The sequence below is a fragment of the Penicillium pulvis genome (genome assembly GCF_028828015.1).
Source record: "Penicillium pulvis strain IBT 33274 chromosome Unknown contig_1_segment0_segment0, whole genome shotgun sequence".
Taxonomy (NCBI): Eukaryota; Fungi; Ascomycota; class Eurotiomycetes; order Eurotiales; family Aspergillaceae; genus Penicillium; species Penicillium pulvis.
The window spans coordinates 2,423,240-2,446,218 of record NW_026643074.1 but is presented as its reverse complement, the minus strand read 5'-3'; the positions used below and the strand labels follow the sequence as shown (position 1 = coordinate 2,446,218).

Below are 22,979 nucleotides of genomic sequence, written 5' to 3'. Positions count from 1 at the left end.
ACTGAGTTGGCGCCATAGCTGGCCGGGTCGGCGTGAAGAATCATTGACTAAGGCCAAGCCTGGAACAGAAAAACAAAGATAGAAAGAAACACATACTGGAAGCTAAAATCCTGCTAGGTATGACAGATACTTGTCCATAAGCCCTCGGTCGAGGACGGGGAAATCAAGACCGCCTGAAATATTCAACATACGATCTGTGTTTGTGGTGTCATACGCAGGCATGTTTTCATATAGCTCCCATCGAGTCAGCCCTTCATGCACCTTTTCAGCGAGCATGGGTTGAAGGGGCTGCAGTCTGTATGGAGATTTGTCATCCAGAAGTTTTATCCATTCTTGATAAGGAAGCCCTCTAATGGTGGCTCCAGATGCAGATCCAACGAGATCCATTGTCTCATTCATGTCGATGGACGACTTGCGATTCGGTGGAACAATGTGGTAGGCATGGCCCAGCGAAGAAGATGCTGTAGACGAGGCGATGCGCAGAATTGCTGCGTTGACATAGTCAACCGGGACAAATTCTTTCCTTTGATTTGGGAGCAGAGGGTAAGAGCCCATCTCAGCACAGGAGTGAATCAGGCGACTGAAAAAGTCATCCGGGTTGCAAGCTCCTGTTTGACTGTGTCCTGTGATAAAACCAGGGCGGTATATGGCAATGGGAAAATTGCGGTCCATCACGCGTCTTAACAATGTTTCGGCGACCCATTGAGATTGGGCATACCCGTGGTCATAGGGAAGTGCCTCAACATGCTTGAGAAGGGGCTCATCCTCAGTGATCAACTTGGTCCCTGTCACGAAACCAGTTGGACCAAAGCAGGAGATACTGGAGACATAGTGAATTGCCTTAGTGCGACCACCGGCACATGCGAATCGCAGAATGTTTCTCGTGCCGATGACGTTGGCAGGCCGGTGAAGAGAGTATGGCTGAGTGTAGTTGACTCTGGCGCCGAGGTGGAAAACAACGCTTGACCAGCCGGCAATTTCTTGGAAACGCTCATACCCGAGACCTAGGTAAACATCTTCTAACGTTCCACAGAGGATCAGCAACTTATCGGTAAAGCGCTCCTCCCACTGGCCGTATTTTCCCATCGCCTGCTTGATACGCTCGAGGCCTATTGAGGGATTCGCAGCACGTACTAAGCATCCCACTTGATGAACTTCCCAAGTGCGAAGGAGGTCGGCCAGAAGAAACGCGCCCACAAAGCCAGTGCCTCCTGTGAAAAAAACACGTCCCTCTGTATCTCGGCGCCAGTCAATGACCGGTCCTAATGGAGGAGCGAGGTCGTCCGCGATATAGGTGTCTTGAATCCAGGTATTCTGCTCGTGACGAACAGTTTCGGCAATGCTATTTCGCGACCTGTCAATGGTTGATGCTAGACCGGTGAGGTTGGAGTTGTCGTAGAGTGTGAGAAGCGAAACATCTGCTCCTAGGTCCTTTCGGATGTGGCTGATGAGAAGCGATGCTTGGAGGGATGTCGCCCCAAGTTCGAAAAAGTCGGCATTGGGATCTTCCGGCAGAGATGAAAGCCCAAGGACATCTACCCAGAGGTTTGCCAGTTGCTCCTGGGTACTTCCGGTGTTGACTCTTTTGATCAAAATAGTGTTGGAATCTGACCATCGCTCCCGGTACATGCTGGTCAGACTTTTGCGGTCAATCTTCGCGTGACTGTTGAGGGGCATCTTCGGTATCAACTCGATTTGTGGGACCATATAGTCAGGAAGCATTGTTTTCAATGAATCAATGGCACTGGCCATTACGAAAGGCTTATCTGGACCTGCCACAGCAAATGCAACAAGAATGGATCCTGCATCGCTACCTGCTTCGACCTTCAATGCCACAGCCTCGGAGAACTGCCCAGTCTGGAGCATTGCGGTTTCAACAGCCTCGAGCTCAATACGATACCCGCGTACCTTGACTTGATGATCCAGTCGTCCTATATAATCGATTTGCCCATCGGGGCGCCTTTTGACTCTGTCTCCAGTGCGATAGAACTTTTGGGTTTTCTTCTCGTGCGGCAAGTAGACGAAAGCAGAATCATTCTTTTCGGGCTGATTAACGTATCCAGGAGATACGCCAGGTCCACCAATCCACAGCTCCCCTTCTTCTCCATCCAAAACAGGTGTTCCAATCGCATCAACAATGTGAGCAACGGTTCTGCCAATTGGCTTACCAATGCTCACAGTGCCGATTTGTACATCCTCTGGCGTCACTTTATGAACGAGACAAAAGATGCAACATTCTGTTGGCCCGTACGCATTAATCAGATTTTGCGGCGGACCTTGTTTTAACACCGTCTCAATAGCAGCTACATTCGCGGCTTCTCCTCCGATGACACATATCTTCAGTTGCGAAAATGCACGCGGATATGTCGAAGCCGCGAGATTCAAGAGGGCGGTTGTCGTGGCCATGATTGTGATATCCTTCTCCTTGATTGTTGCCGCCATTGCCGGAAGATCTAGCAAGACTAGCTTGCTCAAGACAGCAATCCGAGCTCCACGCAAGAGAGGAACCCATATGTCAAATAATGACACATCAAAACTCGTGTTATTAACATGGGCAACGGTATCCGTGGAATCGACGGGCTCAAAGGGTGCATGATAAACAACCTGTAAAATTGAGCGAGCAGCAATTTGAACCGCCTTTGGCTCGCTTGTCGTACCTGATGTGTGAATCAGGTGTGTTCGGTGCTCCAGTGTCGTGATGACCGGGACGTCTTTAACTACCATCGAGGCATCTTCGGGTGTCAAAATTGAACCATCCTCCAAGTTGATTTGTTCGAAATGAATTTCTCGGCTCATGTTCGCCCGGTCAACCAATGTGTATCGGGTGCCAAGATTCTCTAGACGACCCTGGATCTGTGCGTCTGGTAATGTTGGGTCCATCGGTGCACAGCTTCCTCCAGCGTAAATGATGGCCATTTGGGCCACAATATCTGCCCAGCCATGCTGCACAATTATACCAACAGGTTCCTCGAGTCCTAGGTTGTTTTTGAACAGTTGGTGGGAGATTTGTAGCGCATGAAGGTGCAGCTCTTCGTAGGTGATTGTAATTTTATCGTCGAGCACCGCCACGGCATTTGGAAATTCCTTTGCTTTGGCTTCGAAGAGTTGACCGAGGCCATGGCCCTGGTCTACGATCAGATCGTATTCTTTCGAGTAAGATAATTCAGAATGCATTCTTTTAAAGGGTAGGACGATGGCGTCAATTCTGTGGTAGATGACTTTATGTGCCAGTCGTGAAATTTATAAGTTCTGGTCCTCGATACCCTGTATCAGAAACGAGCGAGTACTGCATAAAACCCAAATTTTGGAAGCTAGCTCGGGTTCGTCAATTGATCGACAGCTGTACCACATTGGCAGATCAAACTGCAATGTGATTTCATTCAGCTGTGGGCTTTCAAGCCCCACTAGGGTATCTAAATGTCACGTTCAATAGGCATATTATGGGTGTGAAAGTTTGTACAGTGAATACCAGAAGACTTTACACTCCCTATGGGTCCACTTGCAGCGTAACCCTCCTCCCCTATGCAGTGTTACTTGAGAGATGCAGCTCCACAATGCCCTTACTTTATAAGGCATCATACCCCGACCTGAACGGAGAAGCGGAGGGATACATCGTGAAACATGACGAAGGATCTTCCATGTGGGCCATCTTGCCTTCACACTGGCCATATCCTTCCGTGCCCTCATATATTAGACATTCTGTAGATGCACAAGCTACGCTAGCCACTTCAATGGCGTTGTTCGGAGCTTGCATCACCTACCTGTCCTCGCTATTTGTAGTGGATCTATATGCAGATGCCTACCAATGTTTATTTGTCAGGATGTGACCAGGAACCCCCGTATCTGTATGTTTCTCGCAGCTAGACCTTCTTTCACCCTTTTCACACCGTATCAAAACTCCATACGCTCCAGATTTCCGTGGTCTGCGTCCGTAATCTATGTATTATCCCGCCCCGTGGGACTGTAGCCGAACCTTTACGCCCTGCATTATCACTTCGCATTGCTATGATTATTGCGCGTGAAGTCTCTATGCAACCATGCAGGGAGGTTTACACTTTCCTCGAAGGTCGAATACTACTTCCTTCAAATGGCTCCTTTTCGCGGTGTACTTTGTCTGAATGAAGATATATGCCAGAAACAAAAAGTTTTTTTTTGGATAATGGATGTAAGCTATTGAAGAGGGAAAAGCAACCTCACTCCGGTAGAGTCCTGCGTATCAAACAGAGGGCTTCGGAGTAGTTCCGTCTTCCTTGCACAAAGTTGCGTCACCAAATCGAGCTGCAAACCATTCCTTTACGGTCACCAGCCTGTGCTTTTCGGCGGGATACTCCAATGCCACAGCTGTCGCCCTTTTCAGTTTAGTAGCGGTGTCAATCTCCGTAGTCTCACCGAAGTATTTCCCGCCAGTTACTTGGGTCAAGCCAAACATTAGCTTCACATCCTCCAATTCGTGAATCCCGTGTGTCTCAAATCGTTCCCAAGAAGGCAGGATAGGGGTCCAAGTCGCCTCCCGCTCGGTAGCTTCCTGGAAGTCCTCAATAAGCTCTTTGAAGCTGCGGACATTACTGAGTGCATGTATGAAATGACCATTCCATGCCTCTGGGTTCAGCAGAGCACCTTGCACAATATCTCCGAAATCGTCAGAGATACTCAGCCAGGGCACATCTTCCTTGCCACCCCAGTAGGGCGTCCGGAAAACCAGGCGTCCTTCGTCATTTGGGAAATGAGGAAAACCTCCAAAAATGGGTGCCGCCTCCTTACTGAGGAAGTTCTCTAAGAACCACCCTGGACTAAGTGGAAGCACCGACTTGAAAACTCCGAGACTGCGGATGTATTGCTCGGTTTTGTATTTCACTAGAAAATATTAGCAATACTCTATATCCGCAGAAAAAGGGCACTCACTGTCCATTGCTTTCATTGCCACTTTGCCATTTGTCAGCTCTGAGCATGGTGCACCAGAGCTAAACACGAAATGTTGCACTCCTTCGGATGCCGCAGCGTCCACGATAATTTTGCCCATATCAAATTCAGTTGGGCTTTCTGGGTTCGTGAATATCTTAATTTGATAGTATAAGTCTCGTGTATTTTCACCACAGCATGCAAATTGAAGACCAACCTTGTCATCTGAATTGATGTTCAGGAAGACGCCCCAGGATCCCCGAAAGGCCGCTCTCATCTCTTCCGGATCAAGGCCATTCGCCTTTACCATTTCAGCGCCTTGGGAACTCAGAGCTTTGCTTGCATCTGACGTAGGGTTGCGGGTGACTCCCCTGACACGGAATGCTGGATTCTTCAGCAATGACCTTGCCACAGATCCGCCCTGGTTCCCAGTGGCGCCGAAAATGGTGATAATCTTCACTTCCATTTTTGATGTTCAAATTTATTAGATATGAATATCTTTCGTTCTCTGCCTGAATTTCTCGGATGATAGGGTGAAAATCAGAGCTCGCGGGCTTGATTGCCATATTTTACTTTTGAATGGCATGAGCTACATTTGCCTCTGTGAACCTGACAAATATGACTATGTCCACAGATTTGCATCATGTAGGTATGTGGATTCTGGTTATTGATTCACAAAAAGAAAAAACCAATGGCTCCACAAAGAGACGTGTGACTACACATATCATTTATTTCATATCGTCAGTATTCTTTTTTTATTTTTATTTTTTTTTCCAGTTCCAGATGTGATGAAAAGCTCACAAATTGGAAATCGTCTGGTCAGATACTGGGCGATCTTCATAGATCAACCTGCACCCTGCACGGTACCTGCTCCACGGGGACATTCATGCATAAAACAGCCATGGCTGAAGCTGACTCGGTCCAAATTTCTGATACATCTTTATTTTGCATAGCTGAAACTCCCAGTCTCCGAATCAACTCGCCCCCATTGTTGCTTATTTACACTAGACCCACCTACGCCCTTACATCGCGGATCTTCAGGTTCAGCGGAACCTGGCCCTGCCATACCCCATATTCCTTCATCTCATGTGGGTCAATGTTATCGGGCTGGGCCTCAAAGTCAAAGTTCCACAGTAGTCGTGCCACGATCAGTCGCATATTCAGATACGTCAAGCTGTAATAGGCAATTGATCAACAAAGATTTTCCACCATCTGACGATGTCAGGGACTTACTTGATTCCAATGCATTTCCTTGGGCCAATGGAGAATGGCGCCCAGATCTGTCGATTGTCCGAGGCAAACTCTGGGTCACCCAGCCATCGCTCCGGAAGGAATTCCTCCGGGCGCTTCCAGTACTTTGGTGATCTGTACGCTGCGAGGAGGGCGACTGACACCCAAGTCTATGCTTGATCAGTAATGTCCTTGTCCAAGGGGTTGTGGCGGAGTGATATATGCTTACCCCACCAGGTACCCATTGTCCATCAATATAGCTGCCAGACTTAGGGGTAATACGGTGTAGCCCGACTGGAACTGAAGGGTGGATTCGAAAGGTTTCCTGGATCACAGCCTTGAGGTATTTCAGGCTACCCACAGCATTGAAGGTGATTTCCTCCTCGGTCGAAAAAGTTGATCTAACTTCGTGGACCAGCTTCCGGTAGCTGCCAGGGTTGTGTGTCAGATAATAGAAAAGTGAAGAAAGTGTGGTGGCTGTCGTTTCGCTGCCCGCAGTGGCCAGAATGTTCACATTATCGACCAATTCCTCTTCAGTCATTCCTTTGGGGATGCAAGAGGCAAAGTCAGCCCGCGCAAGGTTTTCCATTGTCTCGCGCTCGCGTAGGTTCTTTCGAACGTTTTCCATGTGCGCTTTGTAGGGGCCACTGATATCTCCGGGAATTAATTTCTCAAGGAGCGGGTGGTAGGGCTTGAGTCGATGGGCGCACTGTAGGAAATGGGAATGCTTCATGGCACCAAATATCACATTGGCCCACTCGTGGTAGTCGGCCATCTCAAGGCAGCCGATGGATTTTCCGAAGGAGAGGCAGCTTAGAATGTCGAAAATGAGAAAATTGCACCAAGCTCCGACGTTCGCAATTCCATTGGCATCGGGATAGCATGCTTTTCCGGATCGATTGTTCCTGAGTGCATCAATAGTCATGCTAGTATATTGTTGAATGGTCGGCTCCTGCTCTTTGATTGCCTGCTCAGAGAATGCCGGCGCCATGAGCTTCTTGAATCGTGGATGTTCCCCAGTGCTGGCAAACAGGATATTTTGCGCCGTGCCTTCACCCTGAATGTACACTGCTGGATTTTTCTCAAAGGAATTGTCCTCGGTGTTCCTATTCCCGAAAATCGTCTGATTGGCTGACACGGTCATGTATGAAATCTCGTTGGGACCAGCCCGAACAACTTCTCCATATTTCTCATGGAGACCGGCAAGGTATTTGCAACTGTCTCCTCTCACCATGTGGTAAACATAGACAAGTCCAGTGGCAGCGTCCAACTTGGGTCCGGGGTAGTTTCGTAGGGGATGGAATAACAGATTGTATGTGGCGAGGCAGAGGTGAATAATTGCCCACTGGATAGTGATAAAGATTAGTGACTGCTCGGGTAGAGAAGTGAAGTTGCTCTGCCGAGTGTCATACCGCGCCGGTGAGAGCTATCGCCCATTCCAGAAGTTCCATTGCCGCTATATCAGTCTGGGTATTGTGAAAGAAATAATTTGTGAGAACTAACGGGGCCGAATAAACACGGTGTGGTTATAAATGCGAGGGCGAATCTGTCGACTGCCTGATCTCTCAGGTATGCAGCTTAAACCATAGTGAGGGAGGAGTATATTTGTACTACGTATCTGTAATCCTACCTACAACTCGACCCACTGATCGTCGAAGGTACTGTACAGCTCAGCTCGGGGCCCCGATCCTGCAGACTATCGCGAAATAATCTTCAATCAATTGGTCGCTGTATCCGCCAAGTGGGTCTTCCAGGATGATATCACTGTACAGGGGATTATTGATACCCTTGGGTGATATCCTCTTATAATTGCTCTTTCGTCGACTGTACATTGATCTCAAGCTCCTTTGCGATTTTAGACAAAAGTTCTCCCACATTCCTCTTCGTCAGATTTCGTCACCGTGATGGGCCGTTTGATTGATAAGGAGCTACCATATAAGCCCGAAACCCCTCTACGGCTGGTGGTTGTGGGACTTTCCCGCACTGGCACGGCTTGTAAGTGTACCTTGTATGATTTCGCCGCTGAAACTGTTACTGAAGTTTCTAGCTCTATATCTGGCATTGCAGGAACTAGGCTATACTCCATGGCACATGTGCGAGCCCGTCGACAACCCCAGTCGTATGTACAACCAATGGACAGAGGCTATGAATTGCCACTTCTTTGGAGGAACTCGTCCCTACGATCGGAACGACTTCGACAAACTGCGAGGCCGGTATGATGCGCTGTTGGATATTCCAGCCTGCCTATTTTGGGGTGACTTGCATAAGCTGTATCCGGACGCGAAGATAATCCTCACAACACGGTCCGGGGAATCTTGGTTCAAATCGGTTCATGCAACCATCATTCCCTGGTTGGAGAAGCCCATGTTGAAATTTCTCCAGCATTTTGATAGCAAGCGACTAGGGCCCGAGATGCGCATGGTCAGAACGGCATACAAAGTCATCTGCGACAATAATTATCACAGCTCCAATATGATTGATTCCTATCTCCAACACAATCAGCGGGTCAGGAATGGAGTCAATCCAGAGCAATTCCTGGAGCTCCAGCTCGGTGATGGGTGGGAACCACTATGCGCATTCCTCGGTGTGCCAGTGCCGGATAAGCCATATCCCAGGGTTAATAATACCAATGAGTTCAATCAGGGCGCAGAAGACGCCGATGCGGCAATGCTGACTGGCATGTTCAAGATGTGGCTAGCTGTATTGGTACCCGTGACAGTAGCTGGGCTGTGCTTCTATTTTCAAAGGGCATAAACAGGAGGTCTTACTGTATGTAATACGTGACTCAAGTTGTGTATGAATAGCTTCCGTATGAATAAAAATAGAGCATTGTGGACCACCAGTTTGGATTGTGAGTTACAAAAGTATGTAACTTGAAACTTTCCTGTTCCAGAATTATTGCGGTGATGTATACCCCCGCCGAGTGTATTGAGGCGATCAATTACGAGAAAAGCTCTAATATAGGCATCCCTCTTGAAGCGGATTTTCGATAATTCTTCCTGTCTTCACCTCCTCACCGTGGCGAGCCAGGGTAGCAGTGTTCATGATACAAGCTTGATACGTCGTCCAATAGTACTCAGCACGAATGAAAAACTACTCCGTGTTGAATCATAATTATTCTTAAGTAGCGCTCCATTGGCTTGGACCATTGATGCATCTGATCTTTTGCTAGCGCTGTGTCACGCACCGCTAATTCAGTTGAAATACGTGCATGCAGGAAAGTCGATAGTGCTCTGTTACATGCATTGCCATCCAAAAGATCTCATTTCACCTATGTATCAGAGCTGTCAGCTCAACGTGCACCCGTGAAGTCATGGCTAGCTGAACTTTCATATCGCATGTGACGCAACTACTCCTCTTCCGCCTTCCTTCCAGTGGATCTTCCTTTTCCCATTCAGCTTCCTCTCTATGCACCATACATAAGCCACGCCAAGCCACAAAAAATAGCAATTATATTGTGTAACAGAGCGATGATGATCAGCAAGAAAGTAATGCAAAGCGATCCGAATTTTCTGTGAGGGTTGGGAAGCGTCGTGGAGCTTCCGTATCACAGGGCGGGATGTGTTCTGCTTCTTAGACTCCGATTGTGTTGCTATTTTGAATGTATTATTTGCAGTGCATATCTCGAAATCTATCGTTAACCTGTACAATCCAACTCTGCCAAGCTCCTGCTTCTCAAAGTACATCCTCTCAGCTTCAGTCCTCTCAAACATGACTGTCTCTACCCAACCTCAACCAAAAGATCTCTATAGTTCGTCCTATTTGGCCGATTACTATGACCTTGTTTCGACCTCACAGTCCGTTGATGATGCCTCGTTCTACTGGAAAGTCTACCAAGATTTGAAGCCTTTGCGATCATGTACCCCTGATGATCCTTTTGTCCTCATGGATCTCGGAACAGGCACGGGACGCGTTCTCCATGATCTTGGACGGAGCGCTACCGAGAAAAACGTCGAGATCTTCAACACCGAGGTCTTGGGTGTTGACAATGCGGCCCACATGCTGGAAAAGGCTAGGAAGATCACGACTGCGCCTTTGAAGGAGTATGTCAACTGGATCAATGGCTCTGCACTCGATCTGGAGGCCGTGGTGCGAGACAGAGCTCATCCTCATATCGACCTTCTGATATTTTCTTTCGGATCCATCAGTCACCTTTCTGAGTCTGGTCAGGTAGAAACATTTCTCAAGCAGGTCTCCAGGGTTTTACGCCCGGGCACCGGACGAGCTTATGTTTCAATATTTGATGGCTCTCTCCTCCACAAGAGAAAGCACATCGCATTACATCATTCTAAGGAGATCAATGAGATTCAAAGTGAAATCTTCCCTCATGTTCTGTACCGAGGATCAAACCACCGGGTTGATCTGGAAGGCAACATCAAATACGTCAAGTTTGATCTTGAGGCTGTGAACATCGAGGATCAGAGCATTTTAGAAAAGAATGACATTTCCATGAAGATGCGCCAGTGGGAGGAGGATGAATTAGTGTCTCTTTCATCTAAGACGGGAGTGAATTTTGTTGAAAGTATCAGGGGTGCACATGAGACATTCTATGTTTTCAAAACACTGGCTTAGAAAACAGGGACATTCTACTTGGGCTACTCCACAAATCAAGGCAGCTATCCTTCGTCGATCACGTACATATTGACTTGACTCCCTCCATCCTTGCTCGAGCGGCGATCGCCATTATGCATGAGCTGAAAAGTAGTGGAGACAAATGTTACGTATTAGATTCTGTACTACGTACCCACCCGGACCAACCCCTGCTTCTCTACCATCGTCACCGTATATCGTTCATATTGCATGCAGTATTTGCAAGCTTCCTTGCCATTTACCATCACTCCTTTATGTTAAGAGACTTTGCGTAGCACACGGAGCATCTTTCTCAGCTGCCGCTTAATTTTGGCCCAACCCATCTCCTCTCATCCGGCGATCTTCCTTGGTATCAGCATGGAGAAATTTCGCGATTTACGGGCTTCGAGCACCTTTATACTAGTGGCCATGTGCCTCTCGTCATTTACCGATACTTTCATTTATGGCATGGTACGTATCCTGGGCCAAGGCCTGTATAATAATTAACTAAAGGGTTATTTTCTAGGTCATACCAATCTTGCCTTACCTACTAATCAGCAACCATTTAACCTCAAGCAACGATGGTATGAGAATATATGCACGCCGCCGTGAAACCTCTCAGACTTACTTATCAATCTCATAGTTCAGAAATGGACATCAATCTTGCTCACAGCATATGGAGCGGCCCTCCTCGTCGCATCCCGTAAGTATTCAGGAAGGTCCCTGATATGATCGTTCTCAGCTCACTGTTTGCAGCACTTGTCGGCCTCATAAGCGACCGTATTCAATCTCGCAAATCACCATTGATACTCGGATACATCGCTGTCGCAGTATCAACCTTAGTATTTCTCTTCGGACATTCATCAGCACTCCTAGTCGTTGCTCGAGTGTGTCAGGGCTTTGCGGGGGCTGTGGTGGGTGTTTTGAGTTTTGCTATCGTTGCAGATACTGCTCCGCCTGAAAAAAGAGGTGAATATATGGCATATGTATCCCTTTCATACACCTGGGGGATGGTTTCCGGACCTGTATTGGGAGGCCTTCTGTATGTGACTCTTTCTGACTAGTGATTCAAGGAGAGTTTTGCTTACAATGATACAGGTTCGATCACTTTGGCGTACGCGGAGCTTTCGCGTTTCCGGCTGTCATGTTGATATGCGACATCATACTGCGCATGATGATACTCGAGAAGAAAAGTGATAATGCTTCCTCGCTATAACATTGTAAAAGTCATTTGCTCACCATCCGAGGGTCTAGTGGACGAAGACGACGCCGGATCACCCCAGGCTACAGAAGAAGCGCCGTTAATACTCCCAAGAGATCATACCGAGGCTTCCCTGCGGCTTCGCGACTTTATTGATGTACGCTTCATGACTGCGGTGCTAAATGAAATCACCATTTCAGCCATGCTTTCCGCATTCGAGACAGTATGTTACGCATTATGCTAGTGTCGCAACAAACTTCGGTGTCTAACTTTGTCCCAGACTCTACCACTATTCACTATGGAGACATACAAGTGGTCCTCGACAAATGCCGGTCTCGTCTTCTTGGGTATTTCTCTACCAAGTTTCCTCAGCATCCCAATGAGCAAGTACGGTCGTAACTCGAAGCGTCGTCGAGTGGTCGCTATCGAGCTGATCCTGGCCCTTTTTCCACTCATTGCACTTCGAACAACGGATGGTGCGTCTTCTAAACACCAAATTGTATTTGTTGTACTGGTGGTTGTAGTCGGCTTTTTCATGACCACCTCCCAGGCACAGGTCATGGCCGAGGTATCTGATGCTGTGCGGGGGATTGAGGTGAAACATGGTATCAATTCCAACCAAAAGAGTGGTATGGGCACTGGTTATGCATTTTGTAGCATGGCCATCGCAATCGGGCAGTTTGTGGGACCTCTTATCGCTGGTTATGCGAGGATGGCCCTTGGATGGGGAGGTATGACTCTCGTATTGGGTGGGACATCGGGAGTTGTTGGATTCTTCTCCTTGATTGTCAATCGGTAGAATTGATATGTAGTCATATTCCGCTCATAATTAGAGATCAAAAGTCACGGTTAGAGTTAAAGGGTGAGTAGATACGGGTTGAACAATGAATCTATTGAGTGCATATAGCCTTTGGAAAGCGGATGAACCGGGTATATTCATCTGTTCCGTAGCCGTTGAACCCCAGCGGGAACCCAAAACACCACGGACTTACCCCGCTCCTTATCGAACCATGTCAGACGACTGGAAAATATTAATTAAACACCCCTTAGTATCGTTTGAGCATTACGCTCATGGTGTTCAGTGAAATAAAGGCCTCGGAGTTCAGTGTATTATTAACCCACTCACGTACTCACACTATATAAGCTACTTGCTGTACTGAACGCGAAGGTAATAAAGAATTGAAATCCACTAGGTCAGCGCTTTCCTTACCGAGTATTGAAGTGACAGTGTGTACTCTGGCTGGAATGAGAGATTAGTACTTGACAAATCAAGTAACATCTTAATTGCCGCGTAACACCGGATGGGGTTAGTGGGTGTCCAATTAACACCTTGCGTGGTTAATTAATAAGATCCCAGACTGCCATTTTCGAGCCTCAATGAGAGGGTACAATTTCGACGAATAATCTGGGGCTCGTTCCTCTACATGCGTAAGCGATGAGTTGTCCCCATTTACCTCATTGATCGATTTGCTTGTTGCCTCAAAAGTCCTCCCGAGTGGTGGAGATAACAAGACTCTTCTTTCTTCTAATCTATCTCGTCTATTAAGCGTAGGCATTTACTTTGTTGCCTAACAGTCATCTTTAGAGTACCTCCATATATTGATCGGCTATATCTTTGTCTTTGAGGTCACTTGGCTATCGTCCAGCTTGGTTTCACAAACTATTTTGGATTATTGCTTCGCTTTGTTGGCATTATGTCCGGACCTGTGGTGGCCGATGGCATATGGAATGATTCCTCTTTGCTAGTCGGTCGGTCCAGCATCACATCATTTGGCCCTGCTACTTCCACAGGTTTCGACTTCACGCCGCTTTTCGAAGATGCGATCTTCTCTTTATTACCATCGGCACTCCTCTTGCTCATTCTACCATATCGCATCATCACCCTCTATGGTCAACGACAAAAAGTATCCTCGGGAGGGTTTTTACGCGAGAGCAAATCCATCTTTTTGGCCACATTCGCGACAATCCACTTAGCGCTTTTGATTCTGCATATATTGAATTCATCATTACGCACGGTTGCTACTATTGCCGCGTCGGCGCTGGCTTTCATTGCCAGTCTAGGTCTCTGTTTGCTCTCGCGGCTTGAGCATTCTCGCTCCATTCGTCCATCACCCATCATCAACAGCTATATACTCCTCACTTTGGTCTTTGACATTGCTCGCGTGCGAACTTTGTTCCTTAACTCTGACAGTGGGTCTATCGCTGGGCTGTTCTCCAGCATGATCGGCGTGAAAGTGATGGTTCTGCTTGCTGAAGCAGTTGAAAAGCGAAAGATGCTCTTGGCGCCATATCGTGACTTGTCGCCCGAGGAAACGAGCGGAATATACAGTAAATCCTTCTTCTTCTGGCTGAACCAACTCATGACTTCTGGATTTCAACGCGTCCTTCAAAATGATGATTTGTACCCAATCGTTGGTGAAATGTCCTCATCGGCTCTTCAGCAGCGAATGAAGAATGCGTGGAATGCGGCGGCACAAGATAAGCGAAGAGCTTTTTTCTGGGCAGTATTGCGTGCGAATCTGAAGCCATTTCTGTACTGCGTCATTCCACGTTTGATGCAGATTGGCTTCAAATATACCCAGCCTTTGCTGCTCACGCGGACGGTTGACTTTGCTAATGATGCGTCCCAGCCAGACAGTATTGGTTGGGGTCTCACGGGCGCTTTCTTCATAGTTCTTCTTGGTATCGCGCTTTCAAACGGCTTCTTCTACCACATGACCTTTCGCTTCGTGACGAGTGTTCGTGGCAGCTTGATCAGCATCATCTACTCCAAAACGGTCGACCTCAGCGTCACAGCCCTCGATGAATCAGTTGCGGTGACCCTAATGTCCAGTGATGTTCAATCCATTTGCGATGGATTTCAATTGATCAATGACCTCTGGGGAGTACCCCTTGAGCTAGTCATCGTGATTTATCTCTTGAGTCGCCAAATTGGCGTTGCAGCAGTTGTGCCAGTATTTTTCTCAGTCATATCCACTGTGGCTATCATGTCTATGGCAAAGTTCATGGGGCATGCCCAAAAAATATGGATGGAGAGCATACAAACGCGAGTTGATGTGACGGCAACCATGTTAGGGTCAATGAAGTCCGTCAAGATGCTTGGATTTTCTGATTGGCTCGCCGGTATTGTCCAAGGGCTCAGGGTAAGCGAGCTGCAGGAGGCAAACCTCTTCCGCAAGTTGCTTGTTTTGCGTGTTTTTCTTGGAAACAGCCTCAGATTCCTTGCTCCACCTGTGACATTTGCCATCTATACGGCGGTCGCGGACAAAGAAGGCTCCTTGGATTGGACTTCGGCTTACACGACCTTGTCACTTATTTCGCTACTAGCCTCGCCTGTCAACACATTGATCAGAGCAATACCCTCTATGAACACTGCTTTAGCGTCACTCGGTCGTATCCAGGAGTTTCTTCAATCAGAGGGCAGACGTGATCATCGCATACTCTTGGAAGATTTTCCAGTCCCAGCACGACAGATCAAGTCAAGCACGGAAGGACTAGAGCTCACCGACCTCAGCCCCTTGAGGCACAGGCTAGCGTCAGACGTGATTACTGCCCGAGATGTGAGCTTCGCGTGGAGCCGTCACGCAACCTTCGCGGTCCACAACGTCAATTTAAGCGTTCAAAAAGGACAATTTTGTTTCATTATCGGATCGACTGGTTGTGGCAAGAGTACTATGATGAAAGGGATTCTAGGCGAGACGCCATCGACCAAAGGCTTCCTATACACAACATACCGAGACACGGCGTTCGTAGATCAGACACCGTGGATTCGCAACACTTCATTCAAGGATAATATTTTGGGCGCCTCGAACTATAACGAGATATGGTATCATGAAGTCGTCAGCGCCTGTGGTTTGGATCAAGATGTTGCGAATCTCCCAAATGGTCACTGTGAGTTTCTATTTTCTGAGATAGATTCCAATTGCTAACCTTTGCTCCACAATGTTAGCGACAAAGGTTGGTTCCTCCGGAATTTCTCTGTCTGGGGGACAAAAGCAGCGACTGGCCCTAGCTCGTGCCATTTATGCATGCAAAGATGTTATTCTACTAGATGACATATTCTCGGGCCTTGACGCTGACACTGAAGAGCACGTCTTCAAAGCGCTTTTTGCAAGGAACGGACTGTTCCGCCGACTGGACACGACTGTCATACTAGCTACGCACGCTGTACGCCGACTCTCCTACGCAGATCATATCGTGGCTTTGGACAGCGATGGCTCTGTTGCAGAGCAGGGTACTCTAGAGGAACTCAAGGCCAATGGCGGCTACGTTGCCCTCTTGAAAGCACAGTACAAAGACCAAGCAAATGATGGAAATAATCCTCAGCAGAAGGATGCAACAGCTGTCCTTGCTGGTCCTGATCAAGGAAGTCACATTGATACTACGGCAGAAGAGTTGGCTAGAGGCAACGGGGATTTCTCTCTTTACTTCTATTATTTTGGGTCCGTACATTGGGCATCCAGTCTTCTTTGGATGACTTTGCTTGCGCTTGAAGGGTTATTACCGAAATTTAGCGAATTGTTGGTCAAATTCTGGGTGAGCGCGTTGGACAAGAATGGCAGTTCTGTCAACTCTTTCTACCTAGGCCTCTATGCCTCGGTGTCAATCATAGCGGTCATTGCCCTTGTGGGTGGGGCTTACCACTTAATCATCTTCTTTAGCCCCCGAAGTGCTAAGACCTTACACGAACGTGTTCTCAAAGCAGTCATGCATGCACCCTTGTCATTCTTCACTTCAGTTGATACTGGCACCACCATGAACAGGTACGTTTACTTGATCAAGAAAGAAAAGCAAAAAGAAAGAAATTCCGAACATCTTGAATCCTAACGACCATTATCAGGTTCAGCCAAGATATGACCTTGATCGATCATGACCTACCATACTCTGTCTTCGATCTTATCTTTTCTCTTGCGAGCGGATTAATGTCCGCTATCATGATGTGTATATCGGCTCCGTACTTCGCTGCAGTGATACCGCCGGTTTTCATGTTTATGTGGATGTTGCAAAAGTTTTATCTCCGGACGTCACGCCAAATGCGACTCCTCGACCTCGAGGCGAAATCACCACTTTTCTCTCAATTTATTGAGAGCCTATCGGGTCTGGTGACAATCCGTGCCTTCGGCTGGGCATCTGTGTTCGAAGACCAGAATCTCACTCTACTTGACGCGTCGCAGAAACCATTCTATTTGCTTTTCTGCATTCAACGATGGTTGGAACTAGTCTTGGACTTGACTGTGGCGGTGCTTGGTACGATCCTGATGGTTCTCGTCGTCAAGTTGAGAAGTGAAGTTGGTACTGGATACGTCGGTCTCGCCATCCTCAACGTCATCACCTTCAGCCAGTCACTTTCCGAGATTCTGCGGAACTGGGCCGATCTTGAGACGTCTATTGGGGCCATCGCTCGAATCAAAGACTTCGTCACCCATACCGCCTCTGAAGATAAGCCAGGCGAGAACGAGGGGCTTCAAGCTGAAGAGCTTCACCTATCCTCTTGGCCATCTAAGGGTGCAATTGAGTTTAAGAATGTCTATGCATCATATAAGACAGGCGACGACCAACCCTATGTACTTCGCGATCTGAACCTGTCAATCAAGCCCGGCCAAAAAATCGGGATATGTGGTCGCAGTGGCAGTGGGAAAAGCTCTCTTCTGGCGACCTTGTTCCGACTGCTGGAAATCGACCCACAGGGCCGGGTTCTGATTGATGGTGTGGATATCGCAAAGATCCCACGGCAGGTTACACGGACGGCTCTTAATGCTATCCCACAAGAGCCATTCTTCACCCACGGAACTGTTCGTGCCAATATGGATCCGTCTAATGCGAACAATCATGAAGAAATAGAGCGAGCTCTTCGTCGTGTTGAACTGTGGAATATCATTGAGGCGAAAGGCGGACTCGACGCTGCTCTTGATGCTAATTTCTTCTCTCATGGTCAAAGACAACTCTTTTGTCTGGCGCGAGCCTTGTTGCGCAAGAGTAAGATTGTCGTTCTGGACGAAGTGACTAGTAATGTGGATGTTGTTTCCGACGCATTGATGCAACGGGTGATTCGTGAAGAGTTTGCTGATTGCACTATCTTGGCTGTTGCTCATCGGCTCGAGACAATCATTGACTTCGACCGCATAGCCGTGATGCATAATGGCGAGCTGATTGAATTTGATACGCCGCAGACACTTCTCAAGACAGATAGTGCGTTCAGGGAGCTTTATGAGTCATGAAGTGGAAGTAGGGCAATCGGTGGAGGGAGAAGCGTGGCTATATTAGGACGAATTCAATTATATATCTTACTTTTATAATGCTTTCTCTACACATTCATAGCCAGGAATACATGACGTCAAATTCAATTTCATCTCAAGCCTCGTATCTCTCAGACCTTCAGCCTACGCAGCTAAGGCTGGGCGTAAACGGTTCAAAAAGACGAGTATCTTCGCAACCAATTTTCCCTACTCCCTGACCTGAAAGCGATACTGGTCCTTGCGATTTAGAAATACTACCTTATCCTTTAGACCCGCGGCCTCGACAACGCGACGAAAGTCATCCAGCGAACTGGCAAACACATCATAGTCATCGTAGTGGATCGGAATCGTCAGGTCGGGTTGTATAAGCTGGATTAACTGCAGACCTTGTTCCGCATCCATAGTGACCATCAATGCTAGTGGCTTGATAAGTTTCCCCACTAATGGTGAGGGAATGGTTGTGCCACCAAGGTGGGCGAGCATCAAGTCAATCTTCTGTCCTGCGTATCGTTTAGGGATCTCTTTGAGTTCATCTACCATCAGTGTATCCCCTGAAATGTAGATACGATAACCGCAAGTAAAGTCTAGCATATTCGGCTCGCCGTAACCTAGTTCGAGCATCCAACCATTGGTTGGAGGGATCTGTTGTGTTAGGACTTCCTCGATATAGCCTGAAGAAATATGGAGATCGGGATATTACGTACGATATGAGCTATTTCGTTCAATCTCTCGATATTTCCATTGGGAGGCACATGTTTGCCCGGCATCCCAGTCACACGTAGTTGAGGTTGTTTTGAGCCTTCCCCACCCTCAATACTGACTCCAATCTGCTCAAAGTGGTCGATCGCTGACACAGATGTAAAAGCATCCTCATTCTTCGATTCGAGGTGCGTTTTCGCATGTGGCGTGGTGATAATGGGGAGATCTCGCCTCAATGAGGCCTCAACCTTTTTATCAAAGTGGTCCCTAACACAATCAATCTAAGAACTCTGCTATATATATATGTAGTGGCTCACTCATGGTAGTGGGAGAGAAGTATCAGATCAATTGGAGGAAGATCGTGAAGATCAACGGCTGGATCTGTTAGGCGACTACTCGTCACACCCGGTCCGAGATGCACATGCTCGCCCGCATGGAGAAAATTGGGCTAAAATTGTCAGCCGGTGAGCGTTGGAATTCTCATGCAGAGCTCACATCAGTCATCAACCGGATACCGGCCCATTCGCTGTATTTTTTAGATTCTGCCATCAGATTGGGATAATATGTACTTACATAATTGTTGTAGCGGTTCCCACAAAGAAAATTGATGCATTCTCCTCGCCTGCGTTGAATGGATGAACCTTGATTTCTTCGGCTGGAGGAAGTTGGGTTGGAACAGTCGGCTCTACCTTGTCACGGGTTGGAGCCTCCTTCTTTCGCGAGTCAATAGAAATGTACTCCATACCTTTGACAGTTGACGGGATGTGGATAGATACACAACGACCGACGAGCTTGGCTGCGATGTAGTTATATGGATAAGTCTGACGTCATGATAGTGAAGTTAAAATTGAACATGATTTGTTCATACTGTCCCGTGCAATGTTTCAGAGGTCAGTAGGTCTGCTTCGCTGAATAACCAGTAAGACCTTTCTGCGGAGTTGGTCTCGTCATTGGAGCCGTGATATTGGGCAGGCATTAAAGCTATAGACCGGCTGAGGAACAGCCGTGGTCGGGATCGATTTGGAGGAGTTCCCTAGTAAAGCGATACCTAAGTTGTCTCAAAATATGTCTAAGGAAGATCGTACTAACCCTTCCAAGGTTTGAGTTGGCATTGGGGATGAGCTTGAAGAGTGACTTCCACCTGGGCTGGGTTGCTTGGAAAGAGAGCGGACGAATTCCAATGTCTGCAAATACGATTAGTCCACGAACCTAGATTTATATGCAGGTCAACCAAATATTTAGGCTAGGTCGCATGCTCCATCAAGTTCACAGGTAGACTTTTAAGTGATCGAATAATCACGCAGAACAGACCAACGTGGTTTTGCCCGCGAAAAAAGGGTTTCCTAGCAATTGCGTTGGTTCCGAGGTTGTAGAGGGCGTAAGGAGTTCCTACCATACCAAGCCCATACGCCGACCCTGATGGGTTCCAGCTGGCTGTAGCTACAAATTTACGTATCTCAAAAATATTCTATGAGATTTATTCTCGTTCGTATGAACTGAACCTTGGCGTACTTTTTAGAACCAGTATCTATGATAGTCTTGTGCACGGATTGGGCCATAGCCTGACTCGAGGTAGATGGTTGAGTGAATACTCCAAACATTGTCAATCCCGATCGCTGCAGGTAGACAGATGGAAGCAGGACTAAATAGCAAAATCTCACACGTGGCGACTACCTTCAGTATACTCAATTGTTCACAAAAAACATTATGCGTATGGAAAGGTAGGAAATTGATTCTCCTGTTATAAAGTAAAGACCAAGTTTACTTCGAGTGGATTTGGTGGCAATGCCACTTTGTTACATCAGTGGGTACATGGTCTCGAGGGAATCAAGAAAAAAGTGATAACTCAGAAGACATAGTGTAAGCTCTGGTGGAACCCAGTACCAGCTCCACGGACCTTCGGGTCGGTCAATCCCATTGGACGCATTCTGGTGACGTCCAATTCCAACTGCTGGACCACCGGAGAATCAACTGCGCTTCATGAATGGCTTTAGCTCCCACGAGGGCGGTACCTTTGTATATTTTATTTCTTTATTTTTGCGCTTCGCACCTGGTCTTATCAGAGGCCCAAGAAGGTATCCCGGAAGCCTGACGCGTCAGCCCCGTCTCTAATTATACAGGCATCCTTAACTGGTTTTGCACACATTGTCCGAAGAAATCTGGCGCATGTACATGCTACGTCTGAAATCCTTCTTGTGGAGATGAGATTGAACGCTGAAAGCTGCCGATTGACGAGATGTACCATGCGGCAGAGGAACCGCGTATGACGTCACATATTCCCCCCCCTATACGTACAGTATAAGAGTCACAAATTAATTCAGTGTCGCCAATATGTAGTTGTTTGGACCTTGAATGGATACGCACACGCTTATTCATGATTTATACGACTCTGTGGGTTCTACAATAGTGCCCAAAAAGTGGATAGAAATGTAGTACTTACGTATTTCCTCCATTTAGGACGAGTAGCTTGAGTCTAGTTTAGAGAATTGATTCATGTGGTCTGATCAGATACTGCTAATCACATTGATGTCATAGAGCAAGTAGGCGCACCCTCAATAGAGACTAGTATCGTCATATCACAAATAATAACGCCCCTCATTCGGCCACGTATCAGAGATTGTTTTTAAATAAGAAGGGCCAGTACAGTAGGCTGATATCATCTCGCCGCTCACCCGCTCTGCGTGAAGCCAAGCTCACACTATCAAAAACTACAAAGCTTGGCCTCATTGATACTTTGAGGATTTTTGTGATCTCCACTACCACAACAGCGGTTGATTATTCTACGAGAATGTCCGTGTCCTCTTCGCCGAAGGATACTTCAGTTCTCCACCTCCCTCTCTCTGCGATCGCATACCTACGTCCTAAGCATCGTCAAGACCAAGACTGGACATATCGGCAAGCGTTAGGAAACACAGCTCTGAAAGTATCTTTGAAAACATTCGCAGCGCTTCACATGCGACCATCTCTCTCCCTCAAGCCACATCTTGAAGGCAAACGATTTATTCTGGTGGAGCCTGCAAAGTCCGAGCTTTATACAGGCGTCGCAATTGACAAAGATATCAAGCCAGAGACGATAGGAGGCACTTGGTTTCCAGAGCGCTTCACGCCAGAAACTGTCATCCCGAAAGGCCGGTATATCGTACTTCACTTCCATGGTGGATCATACATACTGGGCAACGGTCGAACAGCCTCCTGCGGCTTTCTAGCCAAGAACTTTTTATCCTATACACCATCTGCTTATGTGTTCTCTGTCCAATATCGATTAGCTGGTGACCCGAAAGGGCGTTTTCCAGCTCAACTTCAAGATGCCATTTCCGCCTACTGCTACCTGATCCACACCCTACACATTCCAGCATCTTGCATTGTGCTCAGTGGCGACAGTTGCGGAGGGGACCTCGTTTTAGGGTTGCTACGATATATTTTGCACTATGAGAGACCGTCTCTTCTTCCGGCGCCGAAGTGCGGCTGGGTCTTCTCGCCTTGGTGCAATGTTCCAAATGCCAGTAACAGCAAGGCGTGGATTGACAGCGCGAACTACAAAACCGAGTATATTCCGCCGTCATTCCCCGCCTGGGGTGCGAAGCATTTCCTGGGTGACTTACAGATGACCGAGCTACTCGAGCAATACGTGACGCCTATACGGCATCCCTTTGAGTTACCTTCGCCTGTCTTAATCGTCACTGGGGGTCAAGAAGTGCTATGTCAGGAGCATCGGGACCTCGTATTTGCGTTCCAGCAGCTACCCCAGAACACTTCAGCTATTAAGCTTTACGTGGAGGAGAATGTACCTCATGATGTTTTGATGATTGGCTGGCTTTTCAATTTCCGAAAAGAGGCTCGTCGATGCTCGGAAAAAGCCGGAGAATTCTTGAGGGAGATAGAATAAGTGAGAATTCTCATATTGTGACAGAGCATCCATTTTAACTCTACGTATAACTTGTATCCATCCACTCGAGTTTCAAGACGTGATACCAATAGGAAGGAGAAGGTGACGTAGTCGCCGTTAGCCGAGTGGGCGTATGGTGCGATGAAACATTCGCTGCTTGCTACGAATATTCAGCGAAAATCGGAGCACAATGGGCCCCTCATCGAATTGATATCGCACAATCGGTCAAGATCCCCATGGTCCCTTTGATTTGTGATGG

The 22,979-nt window shown here is 47.5% G+C and overlaps 9 protein-coding genes across 9 annotated transcripts; 5 read left to right on the top strand and 4 right to left on the bottom strand.

The window, feature by feature from the left end:
* Positions 1 to 102: 102 nt before the first annotated feature.
* Positions 103 to 3,174, bottom strand: N7503_003861 (non-ribosomal peptide synthetase; the record flags this gene model as incomplete). Its single annotated transcript, XM_057063408.1, has 1 exon — positions 103 to 3,174. The coding sequence occupies one exon, from the start codon at positions 3,172 to 3,174 to the stop codon at positions 103 to 105; it is 3,072 nt and encodes a 1,023-aa protein (XP_056924323.1).
* A 1,042-nt stretch (positions 3,175 to 4,216) lies between these two features.
* On the bottom strand, positions 4,217 to 5,365 carry N7503_003860 (NmrA/HSCARG family protein; the record flags this gene model as incomplete). Its single annotated transcript, XM_057063407.1, has 2 exons — positions 4,217 to 4,854; positions 4,903 to 5,365. The coding sequence occupies 2 exons, from the start codon at positions 5,363 to 5,365 to the stop codon at positions 4,217 to 4,219; spliced, it is 1,101 nt and encodes a 366-aa protein (XP_056924322.1).
* Positions 5,366 to 5,913: 548 nt separating this feature from the next.
* Positions 5,914 to 7,580, bottom strand: N7503_003859 (cytochrome P450; the record flags this gene model as incomplete). The annotated part of the gene is made up of 4 exons (XM_057063406.1): positions 5,914 to 6,073; positions 6,133 to 6,299; positions 6,359 to 7,474; positions 7,542 to 7,580. 4 exons carry the CDS (start codon positions 7,578 to 7,580, stop codon positions 5,914 to 5,916), a joined length of 1,482 nt encoding a protein of 493 aa, XP_056924321.1.
* A 453-nt stretch (positions 7,581 to 8,033) lies between these two features.
* Positions 8,034 to 8,883, top strand: N7503_003858 (sulfotransferase family protein; the record flags this gene model as incomplete). Its single annotated transcript, XM_057063405.1, has 2 exons — positions 8,034 to 8,124; positions 8,177 to 8,883. The coding sequence occupies 2 exons, from the start codon at positions 8,034 to 8,036 to the stop codon at positions 8,881 to 8,883; spliced, it is 798 nt and encodes a 265-aa protein (XP_056924320.1).
* Positions 8,884 to 9,840: 957 nt separating this feature from the next.
* Positions 9,841 to 10,701, top strand: N7503_003857 (class I SAM-dependent methyltransferase; the record flags this gene model as incomplete). Its single annotated transcript, XM_057063404.1, has 1 exon — positions 9,841 to 10,701. One exon carries the CDS (start codon positions 9,841 to 9,843, stop codon positions 10,699 to 10,701), a length of 861 nt encoding a protein of 286 aa, XP_056924319.1.
* Positions 10,702 to 11,076: 375 nt separating this feature from the next.
* Positions 11,077 to 12,698, top strand: N7503_003856 (MFS transporter; the record flags this gene model as incomplete). Its single annotated transcript, XM_057063403.1, has 7 exons — positions 11,077 to 11,169; positions 11,225 to 11,282; positions 11,342 to 11,401; positions 11,455 to 11,740; positions 11,797 to 11,891; positions 11,953 to 12,122; positions 12,180 to 12,698. The coding sequence occupies 7 exons, from the start codon at positions 11,077 to 11,079 to the stop codon at positions 12,696 to 12,698; spliced, it is 1,281 nt and encodes a 426-aa protein (XP_056924318.1).
* An 895-nt stretch (positions 12,699 to 13,593) lies between these two features.
* Positions 13,594 to 18,117, top strand: N7503_003855 (uncharacterized protein; the record flags this gene model as incomplete). The annotated part of the gene is made up of 3 exons (XM_057063402.1): positions 13,594 to 15,790; positions 15,849 to 16,662; positions 16,740 to 18,117. The coding sequence occupies 3 exons, from the start codon at positions 13,594 to 13,596 to the stop codon at positions 18,115 to 18,117; spliced, it is 4,389 nt and encodes a 1,462-aa protein (XP_056924317.1).
* Positions 18,118 to 18,342: 225 nt separating this feature from the next.
* Positions 18,343 to 19,577, bottom strand: N7503_003854 (MBL fold metallo-hydrolase; the record flags this gene model as incomplete). The annotated part of the gene is made up of 5 exons (XM_057063401.1): positions 18,343 to 18,777; positions 18,840 to 19,101; positions 19,152 to 19,282; positions 19,330 to 19,360; positions 19,408 to 19,577. The coding sequence occupies 5 exons, from the start codon at positions 19,575 to 19,577 to the stop codon at positions 18,343 to 18,345; spliced, it is 1,029 nt and encodes a 342-aa protein (XP_056924316.1).
* A 2,045-nt stretch (positions 19,578 to 21,622) lies between these two features.
* Positions 21,623 to 22,720, top strand: N7503_003853 (alpha/beta hydrolase; the record flags this gene model as incomplete). The annotated part of the gene is made up of 1 exon (XM_057063400.1): positions 21,623 to 22,720. The coding sequence occupies one exon, from the start codon at positions 21,623 to 21,625 to the stop codon at positions 22,718 to 22,720; it is 1,098 nt and encodes a 365-aa protein (XP_056924315.1).
* Between the last annotated feature and the right edge of the window lie 259 nt (positions 22,721 to 22,979).